Below are 13,643 nucleotides of genomic sequence, written 5' to 3'. Positions count from 1 at the left end.
GAAGCGCCGGCCACGCCGAGACGAGCGCCTGCGGTCCCGTGGCCACGCGCCACCGCCGGCCCAGGGCTCATGGTGATAGCCCCACGGCCGCGCTCGCGCCGGCAGCCCCACGCTCCTTGTGCTTCGCCGCCCGTGGCCCTAATTCGAGCGTCGGGGCCCACGCGGCTGAGCCCTCGCCTCGTCCCACACCGGAACCTCGCGGCCACAACCTGCCGCGCCACCACCTTCCGCGGCCACAACTAAAAAAAATTAAGAACGGAGGAGTAAAACAGAGCCTAATGCTAAACTGCATGGAAGAATGGGTAGGTGGATGATCGGTGCCATAAAATATAATCAAAACAAACAAAACAATAAATTAAAAAAGGGAAACATTTTTTTTAACAAGATTAGCAACCAGAGCCAGAGTACCGGACTCTTGGCCATTGTAATTTTAACAAAAGCTCTTGACTTTTCTTAGGATTTTAACGAGGGTTTTAAAATCAAAGAACACAGTAAGAATATGGAGAACGTAATCTAAAATTGCAGATGTGTACGAAGCAAAAGTGGATAAAAGAGGTTATCGCCATAGTCGAGAAGATGACGCCCACAATATGGGCTTAAAGGGTTAGGAGCGGCTAGGAAGATGACGCCCACAACATGGGCTTAAAGGGCGACATGATACAAGTCCCGACATGATCTAAAACTAGTGACTCAACATCTTGTTGTGACCACATAGAATGATCCACGAGGCTTTTGGAGGTAAGATCAGAACCAACAGAAAGCTTTTGTCATTAGCTTTCTAATGCATCAAAGAATACCTCAAGTTGGCTGATTCCAAACCGGATATCGTATGAACGAGATATCGTCGTTTTCCGTCTAGTGTTGGCTGATTCCAAACCGGATGCCAAACTCAAGTTGATGACGACTTGTACTTGATGAAGAGTATAGCTCGTGTGTAGATGTCCTTTCAATACCATCATTGAACCGATAAACTAGTGAACCGATAAAAGTATAATTCTAGGACTTTGTGCAAAGTAACGGGTGCCAGAGCAAACATTACATTATGTATAACATTTTCTATAATTCTAGTGCCTTTTCCTTCATCAAGTTAAGGGCCATAATTTTTCTTCTTTGCATTTTTTTCTAAAGTGGCTAAAAAATTTTGTACTCTAATTTGGACAACAAATTTGCAACGGAAAATCCCCAACCAACTATTCCCAACAACAAAAAGTATCTAGATATTTTTAAATAATATTTGGATGTATGTTATGTTGGGGGAAATGTCCATTTGTTTTGACTGCTCTCAGTTAACAACACAGTTGGGCAGTTGGGCATGGCTAATAGTGAGCTTTGTACTCTAATTTGGACTATCCCTAAGGATGAAAAAAATTTGCAACAGAAAATCCCCAACCAACTATTCCCAACAACAAAAGATTTCTAAACATTTTTTAAATAATATTTGGATGTATGTTATGTTGGGGAAACTGTCCATTTGTTTTTACTGCTCTGAATTAAGAGCACAGTTGGCCAGTTGGGCATGGCTAACAGTACTCTAATTTGGACTATCACTAAGGATGAAAACAAATTTCCAACGGAAAATCCCCAACCAACCATTTCCAACAACAAGTTTCTAGATATTTTTTAAATAATATTTGAATGTATGTTATGTTGGGAAAAAATGTCCATTTGTTTTGATTGCTCTGAATTAACAACACAGTTGGCCAGTTAGGCATGGCTAACAGCGAGCCCAGCCTATTAGGCAACTCCTCACGCATCAAACTGTATGGGCCCAACCTAAAGCCCCAAGCCCAACAGGCCAGATAAACAACAACACAGTGCTCGCCACCACCCCCATTAACCTAGGTTAATCCATCTACTTAGTGCTCGTCCCCCACCCGAAGAGCAGATGCTGCCATCTCCACCGCTCGCCGCCGCCCTCTCCAAAACCGCGGCCGCCGCCACCCGCCGCGCCGCCACGGCTGCGGCAAGTGTCGCTGCCCACCGGATCCTCCTTAGGGTCCGCGCTCCGACCCACAACCCCTCCTCCCCGAGCTCTCTCATCCCGCGCCGCCGCTTCGGCCACATGCCGCAGGAGGAGCGCATGGCCCCGCTCGCCCCGCTGCCGCCGTTGGGCAGGAACATCGCGGTGGCCGTGGGAGGAGGGGCCGTGGATGGAGAGGCCCCCGCGCTGGTGGTCGTCTCGTTCTACAGGTTCGCCGACTTCCCCGACCACGCCGTATTCCGGCGGCCCCTCAAGGAGCTCTGCGAGGAGCTGGTAAGTGAACGGATATCTCAGTCGCGTCTGGGTATTGTTGCCTGTGATATATTTGGATGCATGTTGAAGTATCGGGTAATGTTGATTTCTTTAATCTAAATCCCTAAAGCTAAAAAAGCGTGACGTGAGTAAGATTAATACTGATAAGGGCCGGCCAACGGGCCAAGTAAGCGTTCAGGCACAGCTACAGTAGCAAATTCTGCAATAACCTTATGCGCACAAAGATTTTGTTTATATTGATCTGTGGGAAATCAACTGCTGTTCGTCTGGTAGCTTGATTGGTTTGAGGAATGGGATGGTCATTTGTTCTGTTTGATCCTGCTCATTTGTTCTGTTTGAGGGTTAGAACCTTTTGGTCCGCACCAGACAAGATTAAGTACGCTTCTTTCTTCCTTTGCATTGCTGTAGAATTTAAGCAACTAAAACACAATGTTTCAAAAGGAGCTACTGAGCTAGAAAGGCGGTGTCATGGCAAGAAACAAGGCAGAGTCTTGGCCAGAGAGGGGAATGAGAAGGAGAGGAGTGGGGAAAGGGTTGTTTAAAGAGACTTGGCTTTTGTATTTCCAGGACTGAGCCTGACAAACATGACCCATAAATCGACCAACTTGGTCCAAGAAGCTGTGACTTTAGCATAGGTCTTGGCTTGAAAAATCTGCAGAATACAGTTCAAGAAGCTGTGATCCATAAATACAGTTCAAGGTCTTGGCTTGAAAAATGTGCAGAATAGAATGTTTCCAGTTTAGTGCAAATACTTGACACTTTGAAGAAGTCAAGTCTTGAATCCAAGGATGCACACGGGTTAAGAAGTTATTTTATTTTAGCTCTGGATTAATCATTTAACTCAATGAATTGCTGATATTGGAATGCTAAATACATCAACATTGTCATGGCAAGTGTGGTGGTATCATGCTTGTTTGGAGATTTGGGTCAAATCATTATTCTTGTGAATTGCAATATATGTATAAGATAAATGGGCTTCATTGTTTAGACAATAAATAAGTATAATGTAGCATCATTTCAGTGATTTAGGAAAACTAATGCATGTGCAAATCCTACATCTCAATTTCATGCTTCACACAGAGTTTTGACCTCTCTAGAAGAATATTTGTCCACTTTTCTCTTAAGTCATCAACTTCATTGCGTTACAAAGAATCCAATGCGTTTAGAAGTACCCAAATATTTCTCTTGGAGTGTTTGAGAGTACACAACGAGGATCTTTATAACTTTGTCTATAAGTGTAGAATGGACTTAAAATCAAATGGGATAAGAGTTTAACTTAGTCTTGTGATCCAAGCTAACAATAGCTCCCTAATTGATTTTGTGTCCATCTACATTTGGTGCAAATTGTTATGAAGATCAATGTTGTGTACTCTCAAATACTCCAACATAAATTTCGTGGTTACTTTAAATGAATTGGATTCTTTGGCTTCCTCATGATTTTAAGAAAAAAATAGTCAGGATGCTCTTATAGATCAGGTCTATTATTGTTTGAAGCATGAGATGGAGATTTTGCCTGCGAATACCATGTGTGCTACCTTCTTAATCTTGAAATTGGACTGATAATATGAGTTTATGACATCCTTTTCTTATCTTAGAAATGAAAACCTTTTTATTTGACTAACATATTGCAATTGAAGGTATGCTGTTGCGACCAAATCTCTAAACCAGCATGGTAGATGTTTTTAAAATTGCTATAGATGTCAGTTAAGTTAGATGATCGATCCAGTGCTAAAAATTCTACCAACTTGTTCAATTCAGTTTAACTTTATCTATGCTGAAAAAATCTGCAGCATGAATTTTTCTAGTTTAGTGCAAATCTTTGACATTTGAAGTAGTGAATTCATGGATCCAAGGATGCACAGAGGGTAAGAAATTATTTTGTTTTAGCAATGAATTGGTATGATCCATTGGAATGCCATTTATAAACACAATCATGGGCGTTTGGTGGTATTATAATGTTTGTATGCAGATTTGGTCAAATCAACATGCTTGTGAATTGCAATATTTGTACAAGATAAACAGGTTTCATTGTTTACTGTATTGTGTAATTCGAGTTGAGTGATTTAAAAAAAATGTGCGTGCTAATCCAAGATTTCAAATTCAGGTTTCACACAGATTTGGCTTCACCTTGAAGGGTATTCGTTATTTGCCTCTTAAGTCATCAATTTCATTGTTTCACATAGAATCCAATGCATTTACAGCTATCCAAATATTTTTCTTGGGAGTACTTGAGAGTACACAACGAGGATCTCCATAATTTTGTCCATCAAGTGGAGAGTATAAAGTCAAGTGAGATAAGATTTTATTTTGGTCTTATGAACAGAAGTGAACAATAGCTTTGCCTCAAAATTATTGAGATGATGCTGGAGGCCCCCTAAGATTCTTATCTCATTTGATTTTGCGTGCATGCGCCCACTCGGTGGTAGTTCTTATGGAGATCAACGTTGTGTCGTCTCACATACTTCAACAGAAATTTATGGTTACTTTAAATGCATTGGATTTTATGTCTAACTCCTAGTGGCTTAATAAAAAGATAGTTGGGATCCTCTTATAAATCAGCTCTATAGTATGAAGCATGAGAACAAACAGGGCCTAAATCTTGGAATTAGAATGATTTTATGGCGTGTATGCAGATTTGGTCAAATCAATATGCTTGTGAATTGCAATATTTGTATGAGAAAAACATGTTTCATTGTCTTGTATATGGTGTAATTCCAGTTGAGTGATTTTTAGAAGAAGAGTATCCATCCATTTTTCTCTTAAGTCATCAATTTCATTGTTTCACACAGAATCAAATGCATTATCCAAATATTTCTCTTGGGAGTACTTGAGAGTACACAACGAAGATCTCCATAAGTTGTCCACCAAGTGCAGAATTAAAGTAAAAAATGAGATAAGATTTATTTTGGTCTTATGAACAGAAGTGAACAATAGTTTTGTCTCAAAATTCTTGAGATGGTGCTGGAGGCCCCTTAAGGTTCTTATCTCATTTGATTTTGCGTGCATGCGCACACTTGGTGGAATTCTTATGAAGATCAACGTTGTGTCGTCTCAAATACTTCAACAGAAATTTTATGGTTACTTTAAATGCATTGAATTTTATGTCTAACTCCAAGTGGCTTAAGAAAAAGATAGTTGGGATCCTCTTATAGATCTGGTCTAAACTTATTGTATGAAGCATGAGAACAAACAGGCCCTAAATCTTGGGATTAGAGTGATTTTATGGCAGCCTTTTCTTATGTTAGAATGAAATATTTGACTACGTATATCACAGGCATGCTGCTGCGACCAAATCAATTAGCATTGTAGATGTCTTCAAAAATACACTGGATCAACAATCTGTTGAGTGAATCGATCTATTCAATTGCTAAAAAAGCTGAGGTTGTGCACCCTTTGGTACCAGTCTTTTTATACACCAATTGCCAAACGCATGAGCTCTGATGGATTTCTATCCTGCATATTTTTCCCAGTTAAGGAAGAGCTCGATTGGAGCGTGAGCGTCAGCCTCATGTTCTAACTTTTGATGACATGCACAACCATCTAGAACTAGGTTTGTCCTCACATGCTGTTGCTGCTTCATCAATGAGGTATAGTTAAAGGAAGATTATGCATTTTTGCAACCATTAGGCGATAGGTTGTTTGATTATTCTTTAGTGTTCCTGGGTCTGCAACCACTGAGCGGGTACAAATTTATTGGGCATTACATAAAAACCTACATTCCTGGGTCTGCAACCACTGAGCGAGTACAAATTTCTTGGGCATTACATAAAAACCTATATTAAATAGGCATGGGCAGCTGAGTTCAGTTCTGAATGAGATTTTGTTCTTCTACAATGTTCTATCATCCATAATGTCATGTTGCAGAAAATTAACTGGATTTAGCTTCTTTTGTAAGCACACATTGCTAAGCTTCCTTACTCATTCTATATTACAGCCTACAATAGTGATACGCATGGTTCTCCTCTTTACATTTTCTCTACTGACATCCCACCACATCCACAGCATTTAGTGCCTTGCATGGTGGTTGGTGTTAGTTAGAAATTTGCAATCATCATAAGGGCAATGTTCGGGGTGGATGATTGGTGTATTTCCATGGTGACTTGCTGCCACCATTTCGAAGGTGGCCAAGGGCAAGCTCACACTCAACTTTCCATACATCTCATATCTCGTTTCTACAAAATTGGGCTCACATGGTTTGCTGGTTGATTCTGCTCAGCATGTTTCAGGTGGCATTATCCTTGCACCAGAGGGAATCAACGGTAGCATCTGTGGGACCCCAGCTGCTGTGGATAAAGTCTTAAACTTTATTCAAGAAGATAACCGCTTAAAAGGATTGAGAATGATCCAGTCACCGGTTACTCCAGAGGACGAGGCCATACATCATGGACATACCTGTCAGTCTCCTGTTGGTGCTGGGGATGATGCGCCATTCCGATGGGATCATGTCCGTGTCAAATTAAAAAAAGAGGTTAGTTTTGCCTACATAGTTATTGGTTAGCTAGTAGAGTAACCAGAAATAGTAGTGCAGCGCTCTAGCTTAGTCTACTTTCTTGACCATTTTGCAGATAGTGACATTTGGAGACCCAGGTGTAATGCCAACTAAAATGGTTGGAAAATATGTTAAGCCGAAAGACTGGAATGCATTGATAAGTGATCCAGACACTGTAAGTGTTTCATCCATCTCTCAGATACTCCATTCTCTCATCTCCTATGTTTTCATTGTGAAACTTCAGTTCCACTGTGTATGAATTGTTTATACTATATGTGGGGCAGGTTGTCATTGATGTGCGTAACATGTACGAGATACGCATAGGAAAGTTTAAGAGAGCTGTTGATCCATGTACAAACTCATTCAGAGAGTTTCCTACTTGGGTTGATGATCAATTCGAATTGGTTGAATCTGATACCCAGGAATCAGGGGTAAATAATGATAATGGAGCTGGTCAACCAGCACAAGACCTCAATGCTAACAAATCTAAACAGCTACCACGAGTTGCTATGTACTGCACTGGTGGTATCAGATGTGAGAAGGCATCCAGCTTTCTTCTCAGCAAGGGCTTTAAAGAGGTAACCAAAAGGCTATCCTCTGTTTTGTGCTGTGCTGAATTCCACTGTCATGGCTACTGTTCAATCCTCTCTTCACACATAAATATTTACTAATCTAGACTAAATTACATATTGCTATACCATAGATAATTTATGAGGTTATCCTTAGCTTTGATTTTATTGGTAATGGCTGAGGTCCATGAAAGAATCGCTGGAGCACATCAACAGCTTGTGTACATGTTTACCATTATCTATGCTCTATTGTCACTTGCTACTTACATTTGAGCAGTTTTTGAATCATACATTTAGAAATATCCAATCCTTTACATTTCTACCATCGTGTAAGAGGTAAATCAACCTTAATATTCAGGGTAACAATGACTTCTGAATGCACAACAGTAAAAAAAAAGTTGAATTAGAATGAAACAATTCATTGAATCTTAATCATGAAATACTAAGACCTTTCCTCCAGCCGAGATCCTGAATATTTCTTATTTGGCATGCCACCTTCAAGGTCCTTATCCTATGGTGAGACCATTTTGGCGACCTAGATAGGCGACTACTAAGTGTTACCTTTGTAAGATGTGACCCACTAACCTGCTATAGCAGTTTAATCATTATATACTCTAAACTATCCTTGACTGGAGGCCAGGATTGTGAAACTTGTACCCCTTGAGGGGTAATGGTGTATCTTAACCTTTATTGACGCATTTTTTTATTTGTGAAGTTCTTGATATGTCAGAATGCCTCTTTGCTGTTAATCTGTTATTATACTTCTAGATTTCACAACCTTAACTGTTGCATGTGCCAGGTTTATCATTTGGAAGGTGGGATTTTGAAGTATCTAGAGGAAATCCCGAAGGCTGAAAGCTTGTGGGACGGTGAATGCTTTGTGTTTGACAAGCGTGTCTCGGTGGAGCATGGATTGGCACAAGGCACCCACAAACTTTGTTATGGATGTAAGCAGCCAGTAAGCGATGAAGACATGGAATCTCCTGAATGGGAGTATGGTGTCTCCTGCCCATACTGCTTCGCGACGAAATCTGAGGAGGAGAAGGAAAGGGCCAGGGCTCGACAACGGCAGTTTGAGACCTGGGGAGTCATCGGTGGGCCTGATAAGGGCAGGAATCCCAAAAGGCTTGATGCTAAAAATGCAGCGGAGGACAAGCAGTTGCCCAACTCAATCTAGCGTAGAGTTAGGCTGCAGAAATTTCTGTATGACTTGCTGACGATTGAAGCACTACTGACAAAATGAGGAAATCCTGCTGATTAGCAGTGGCCGTTCTAGGTATTACTTGGTTTCCTTCCTAGACACAAGTTGCATCGCCGTTTATGACCCATTCTGACCCAATTTTTTTGCTTGGAAGCAGTGATCTGTCTGTACAATCTATCTTGTTGTAAACAGTTAACTCTAATACTGCATGAGCTTTAAAAGTATTCAATCTTGCTGTATATTCAATTGTGGGGAGCCAAATGGAGGTTCACTAAAGTTATGTTTTACACGTCACTGGTGAGACAAGACCAGCTGTATGAGCTGTGCCCAATCTGCTCTGTTCATCCTGGTCTGCCTCCTCTCTCAAGCTTGAATTACCGACGTACCCCCAGATGTTTGTTTTCTGCAAGGGTGTACCGTCTCTTTTTATTTTTTTTAAAGCGACCTTTGAAAGATTTTATATTGTTTGGGACCTTGAAAATGGACGGGTAAGATCGAGTTGGTTAGTTTGCTCTCCCTTTGAGAAAGGTTTAGGTGCTCCCGTAGATTGAGGTGCTACCGTGCTCCTCGGTGCTCCCGTGAGTTGAGGTGCTACCGTGCTCATAAAAAATTATCAAAAATTATCTAAAAATATGAATGGATTCTTGCCATCTTCTACCGTCATGCCATAATTGAGGATGAACGAAAAGAAGAAAAAATTGTTCATCCTCAATTTTTTATACGATGGTAAAAGATGGTAAGAAGTATCATTCAAATTTTTGATAAATTCTTTATGCATATTTAGAGTTGCATTCGCGGGTTGGGAGCACGGTAGCAGCCCAACCTGCGAGAGCAGCTGATCCTTTCTCACTCTTGTGTAGGCTAAGGTTATCATTGTCGGCTTGGTGATGCCCACGCATAGACGCCGAGCGGTTTCTAGTTTTTCTAGAGAGTGAACTCGTCTTCGATCTTGTCGACGAGTCTAGAAGCGATGAGATTTGCCCCCACTCGCATGTCCCATTCCAAAATGCTTATAAACTCAGAACTGAACTCCCAACTCCCAAGTGTTGCGGCCATCGTTGTGCTGTTGTGCCTCTGCGAGACTGCGACCGTGAAAAACTCAGCTTCGCGTCCTGCTTCAGAGATGCCGGCCGTTCCGTCCACCGCCCAGCGCCTGTTCAAGCCCCTGCCGCCGCACCGCCGGCCGCAGAGCACCGACATCGCCGCCGTTGCCGGTTGGATGGTCGCTGGCCTCAGCACTGCCATCTGGCTCGTCCAGGTGAGCCCCTGCTGTCATGTACTTCATTGTTTACTGGAGGCAGTTATTTTTTTTCCTACTGTTCTCTTCGTCGTCGTGATGTTTTTGCTCTATGCAGCCCTTCGACTGGATCAAGAAGACGTTATTTGAGAAGCAACAACCTGAGGAATCAAACAACTAGAATCCTGCTCGGGGAGATGATGTGCTACCTGCACATACATGGCCTTCAGTTACCTGTGTGATGTACTCCATGTGGTTCTCCTCGTCTCACGTTGTAAATACAAGTTGTGAACTCTGAATTTCTCATTGAGGATGACAAATAAATGGAACTTCCAAAACTTGCCCAGGAATTTTCCATGCTGCTATGAACCGGCTATTTAATTTGTGCTCCGGCTGGCCCTCTCTTCTGCACTTCCGGCTAGGTTTAGCTTAGGTCGTTCAGGCTGGGTAAGGGCCGGTGCAGTAGGTTCCAGAGTTTGCCATGGTTCCAGGTTCAAAGGGTTTACTATGCCTGCGCACTTGTACGGAGTTTGCTTCGACCGTCGCACAAACTGCCGTGTTTCACGGACGCGATTTATTCGAATAAACTAAGTTATTGGAAGATGGCATCTCAGATCATGATTATGATTGCCACATAGGAAGGTGACACCATGAGCAGATCGCGGCTCTTGCATTGGATATCCTAAACCACATCCTTACACTACATTATTGTTGCTGGGGAGGCTGTGTCATGACCGTTGACCTACCGGCTACCAACATCGATACACATAATACATCTTTCTATTCAAGAGTTCTCTTTGAAATGACGATATGCATCAAATGAAGCATGTTTTTCCATATTGGAGTTTTCCCCTCTGGTACAGTTTTTCCAGGATGGAATAGCATTAATCGGAAAGATTTTAACAGCGACGTAGCACAACTGACAAAATAGTTGCTTGTTTAAATGTTTGCAAGCATCCAAATAGCACATAGCCATGAAAATGGTGTCCAAATAATAGCCGGTGATATACACATCAAGGTTCACATCCGTCGAACGGTGGCTTCCCTGGCTGGTCAAAATGTTAGAAGTGGCTCAGTTTTCTCCTGTTTTGAAAGAAATGTTTCAATTTTTCTTTTGTCCAGGAGAAAGTTTATCAATATATCAGTTCATATTAAACCATTCGCAACGCTCTGAAGAATTGAAGTCAGAAATGGACTCGCACTCATTTCCCTTTCGTAAACTAATGAGAATGTTTGTGCTGTCCGGATCTTGAATGCAGGACGTACCACACCAATGACCAATCTACACTTCTACAGTTCAATGCTGGCTCATACTTGGAAACAACTATCTCAACGTAATGGTTCATCTCTCCAGTTGCGTGACGCACTCACCTACTAATTCGCTATGAACCGGCCAACTGCACAAGACATGAACGCTTCTTTTGTTGACTGGGCCGGGACATGTTTTTGAGCTAAAGAGACCATTAGAACTAATCCTATTTGCAAGTTTTAAAACCGCCACCACCACCTTGGCATATATTTCCAAATCCATCTAGTGCGTCAAGAGACAGAATTGTAAAGAAGACCTGAAATTGGGGGGAAAGAAGGGGACACCCAACAACTCAATTGGAAGAAACTATTTTTCTGACAGGCACATTAGAGAACAATCAATCAGAAAACACTGGCATCAACCACTTCATTAATAACTTTCAGAAGAACAATAGCTGCTTAGCAGGCCATTTTTCTTCAGCTTTACTCTTCTATCAATTGCTGAGGTAATAAAGGCTACTGAAAACTACTGAAAAAAAGATGAAGAACAACGCGGACCTTCCCTTGTTGGCTTGGCTTACAAAAGCGGCCGAAATTGGATAAAGAGATACAAAAGGAGAGAAATACCCAATCAATCCTAGGAATTTTCTCCTCACGGAGAGAGACCATCCTTCCTTCATATCTACTTATGGTAAGGGAGATACGGACAATTCTTCTTCAGACCTTGGCTTGATTAATTGCTATAATAACCCTACTTTCTGTGAAGAACAAGAAGGGGAAAACAAGAACTAATGACCAAGTAGTAGTAGTAGATGTACTTGGTGGATGTATGCATCATCTGAAGTGACTGAGGTGGCTGGTGTGGTGGTGCCTGCATTCGTCAAGGCCGCAGCATTGTATCATCGGGTAGCAGGCCACGAAGAGGCACCTCCCAATTCCTCTGACGACGGAGCCGAGCACGTAGCAGGGGCAGCAGGCGCGAGCCAGGCACCGGCTTTGCTTCTCGTAAGGTGCCTCGCCCCTTCCCTTGTAGTGATTGCTCTTCCTATGACCCATTTGGGTCCTATTCTCTGAATCTCTGTTGCTTTGAAGTACTTCCAAACCTAAAAGAAGAACAAGAACAAAAACACCTCTTCGATAAGAAGGCACTTCAGAATTCAGATGTGGATATGAAAAAAAATTAAGAGACTTCAGTGTTCATGAACAAAGATATGTGTGCCAAAGAGCATATGAATTATGAGGGCATCCATGAACTAATAGAGATAAGCTAGAACCTTTGATGCGTACCTTTGGTAGGATTATGGAGCACTACTTGATGCCCTTAAACTGGCAACAAGCCTGACAAATACTGAGACGCCTGCTTTTCCATCAGTTGGGCAAAGGTTTGTATATATGCCTGCAGTGGGTAGATAGAAGAAGCACTTGAGGTGGGGGAAGCTTTTCCAAGGCTCCAACAGGAAGACAAGGAGATGCCTGAACAAGATGCTTGCACTCCTGTTTTTCTATATGATTCCTTCACACCATGTCACCCTTTCTCACCCCCTACAATTTTAAAAGTTGCCAAATGTTTCAACAAGACTTGGACATCATCTGGTGAGACGTTTTTGTTGCGTCGTGCTCTGCCCAGGTAAGACTTTGGACGATGACCAGAGAAATAAGAGGTGGTAGGTGCCACCTGCAGGAGCACCACCTGACTGGTAAAGGGTGATGTGGCACTGGAGTTCAATTTTGTTTTCGTCTGAAGATGTAGGAGTGCCCAACATTGATTAGGGTAGCATGAACTGCAAGAAAAATTGCAAATATGAGGATGAAGACTGTACAAATGGAGAATTTTAGGTTGTAAACTATACTTCCTTCGTCTAAACAATCGAAGAATTTTGCAAAAAAAGAGAGGAAAATTTCAGTACATTCTAAAGCTTATTTGGATTTTGAGATAGTGAGCGTGATAGAGTTGGATAATTTAAAATCAGGGTGGGTCAATCTTTAGCAGTGCGGTTGCATAAGCAGTGCAGTTCATATTTTTCAAGGAATTGAAAACGGCGGTTACAACATGCAGTGCTAGGAAACTTTGTAAACAATAGTTGCACATTTTTTTTCAAGGAATGGCGAAAAAATGGCACTGCTTGCGACGATTCCAAACTACAGTCTACAGTTGCAAAAAAAAAAACACACAAGTTCTTTACGAGTGTTGGATCTGTTCTGAAAAAGGCCCATGGGGGATCCAGGCGGTTGATCATGGGCTCATGGCCCACTTGAGAAGGTTGTAGTTGTAGGGGAGGGCTCCAAACAAATCCAATGTGAATGAATGAAGAAGGGTCATTATACATTTCGGTACGTATATTGTTTTCTCGATATATGGGAGGGAAAAAATGTAAAGTCCGCATACTCAAACACACGATCCAAAAGCATTGATTTTTAATATGGATTTATGCAATTATGAAAACTATCACAAGAATGCCTTGGATCACAAACAAGGAAAAAAAAGGAAAGTAGTTAATTTGTTTCGTCATGTTCATCAATTCGTCGCTGACATCACAGCCAATAAAGTACTCCCTCGGTTCTCCTTAATTATTTTCGCATAAGTTCCCGAGCCAGCTTTGCGTCTTGACCCGGATAACATTCAATATAGACAAACTAATTAACTA

The 13,643-nt window shown here is 41.8% G+C and overlaps 1 protein-coding gene and 1 long non-coding RNA gene across 2 annotated transcripts; one reads left to right on the top strand and one right to left on the bottom strand.

Moving 5' to 3' along the window:
* The first annotated feature begins 1,851 nt into the window (after window positions 1–1,851).
* LOC117848611 (rhodanese-like domain-containing protein 7) lies at window positions 1,852–8,752 on the top strand. The gene is made up of 5 exons (XM_034730080.2): window positions 1,852–2,254; window positions 6,471–6,722; window positions 6,820–6,918; window positions 7,028–7,321; window positions 8,112–8,752. The coding sequence occupies exons 1-5, from the start codon at window positions 1,886–1,888 to the stop codon at window positions 8,487–8,489; spliced, it is 1,392 nt and encodes a 463-aa protein (XP_034585971.1). The 5' UTR covers window positions 1,852–1,885; the 3' UTR covers window positions 8,490–8,752.
* A 2,646-nt stretch (window positions 8,753–11,398) lies between these two features.
* Window positions 11,399–12,702, bottom strand: LOC117847448 (uncharacterized). The gene is made up of 2 exons (XR_004638629.2): window positions 12,286–12,702; window positions 11,399–12,101 (listed from the first exon to the last, which is right to left on the bottom strand). It is a non-coding gene; the product is annotated as an uncharacterized lncRNA (long non-coding RNA).
* Between the last annotated feature and the right edge of the window lie 941 nt (window positions 12,703–13,643).

This window comes from Setaria viridis, chromosome 3, assembly GCF_005286985.2.
Source record: "Setaria viridis chromosome 3, Setaria_viridis_v4.0, whole genome shotgun sequence".
In the NCBI taxonomy this organism is placed as follows: domain Eukaryota; kingdom Viridiplantae; phylum Streptophyta; class Magnoliopsida; order Poales; family Poaceae; genus Setaria; species Setaria viridis.
Note: the sequence above shows the minus strand (reverse complement) of the source record. Positions and strands in the feature narration are given on the sequence as shown.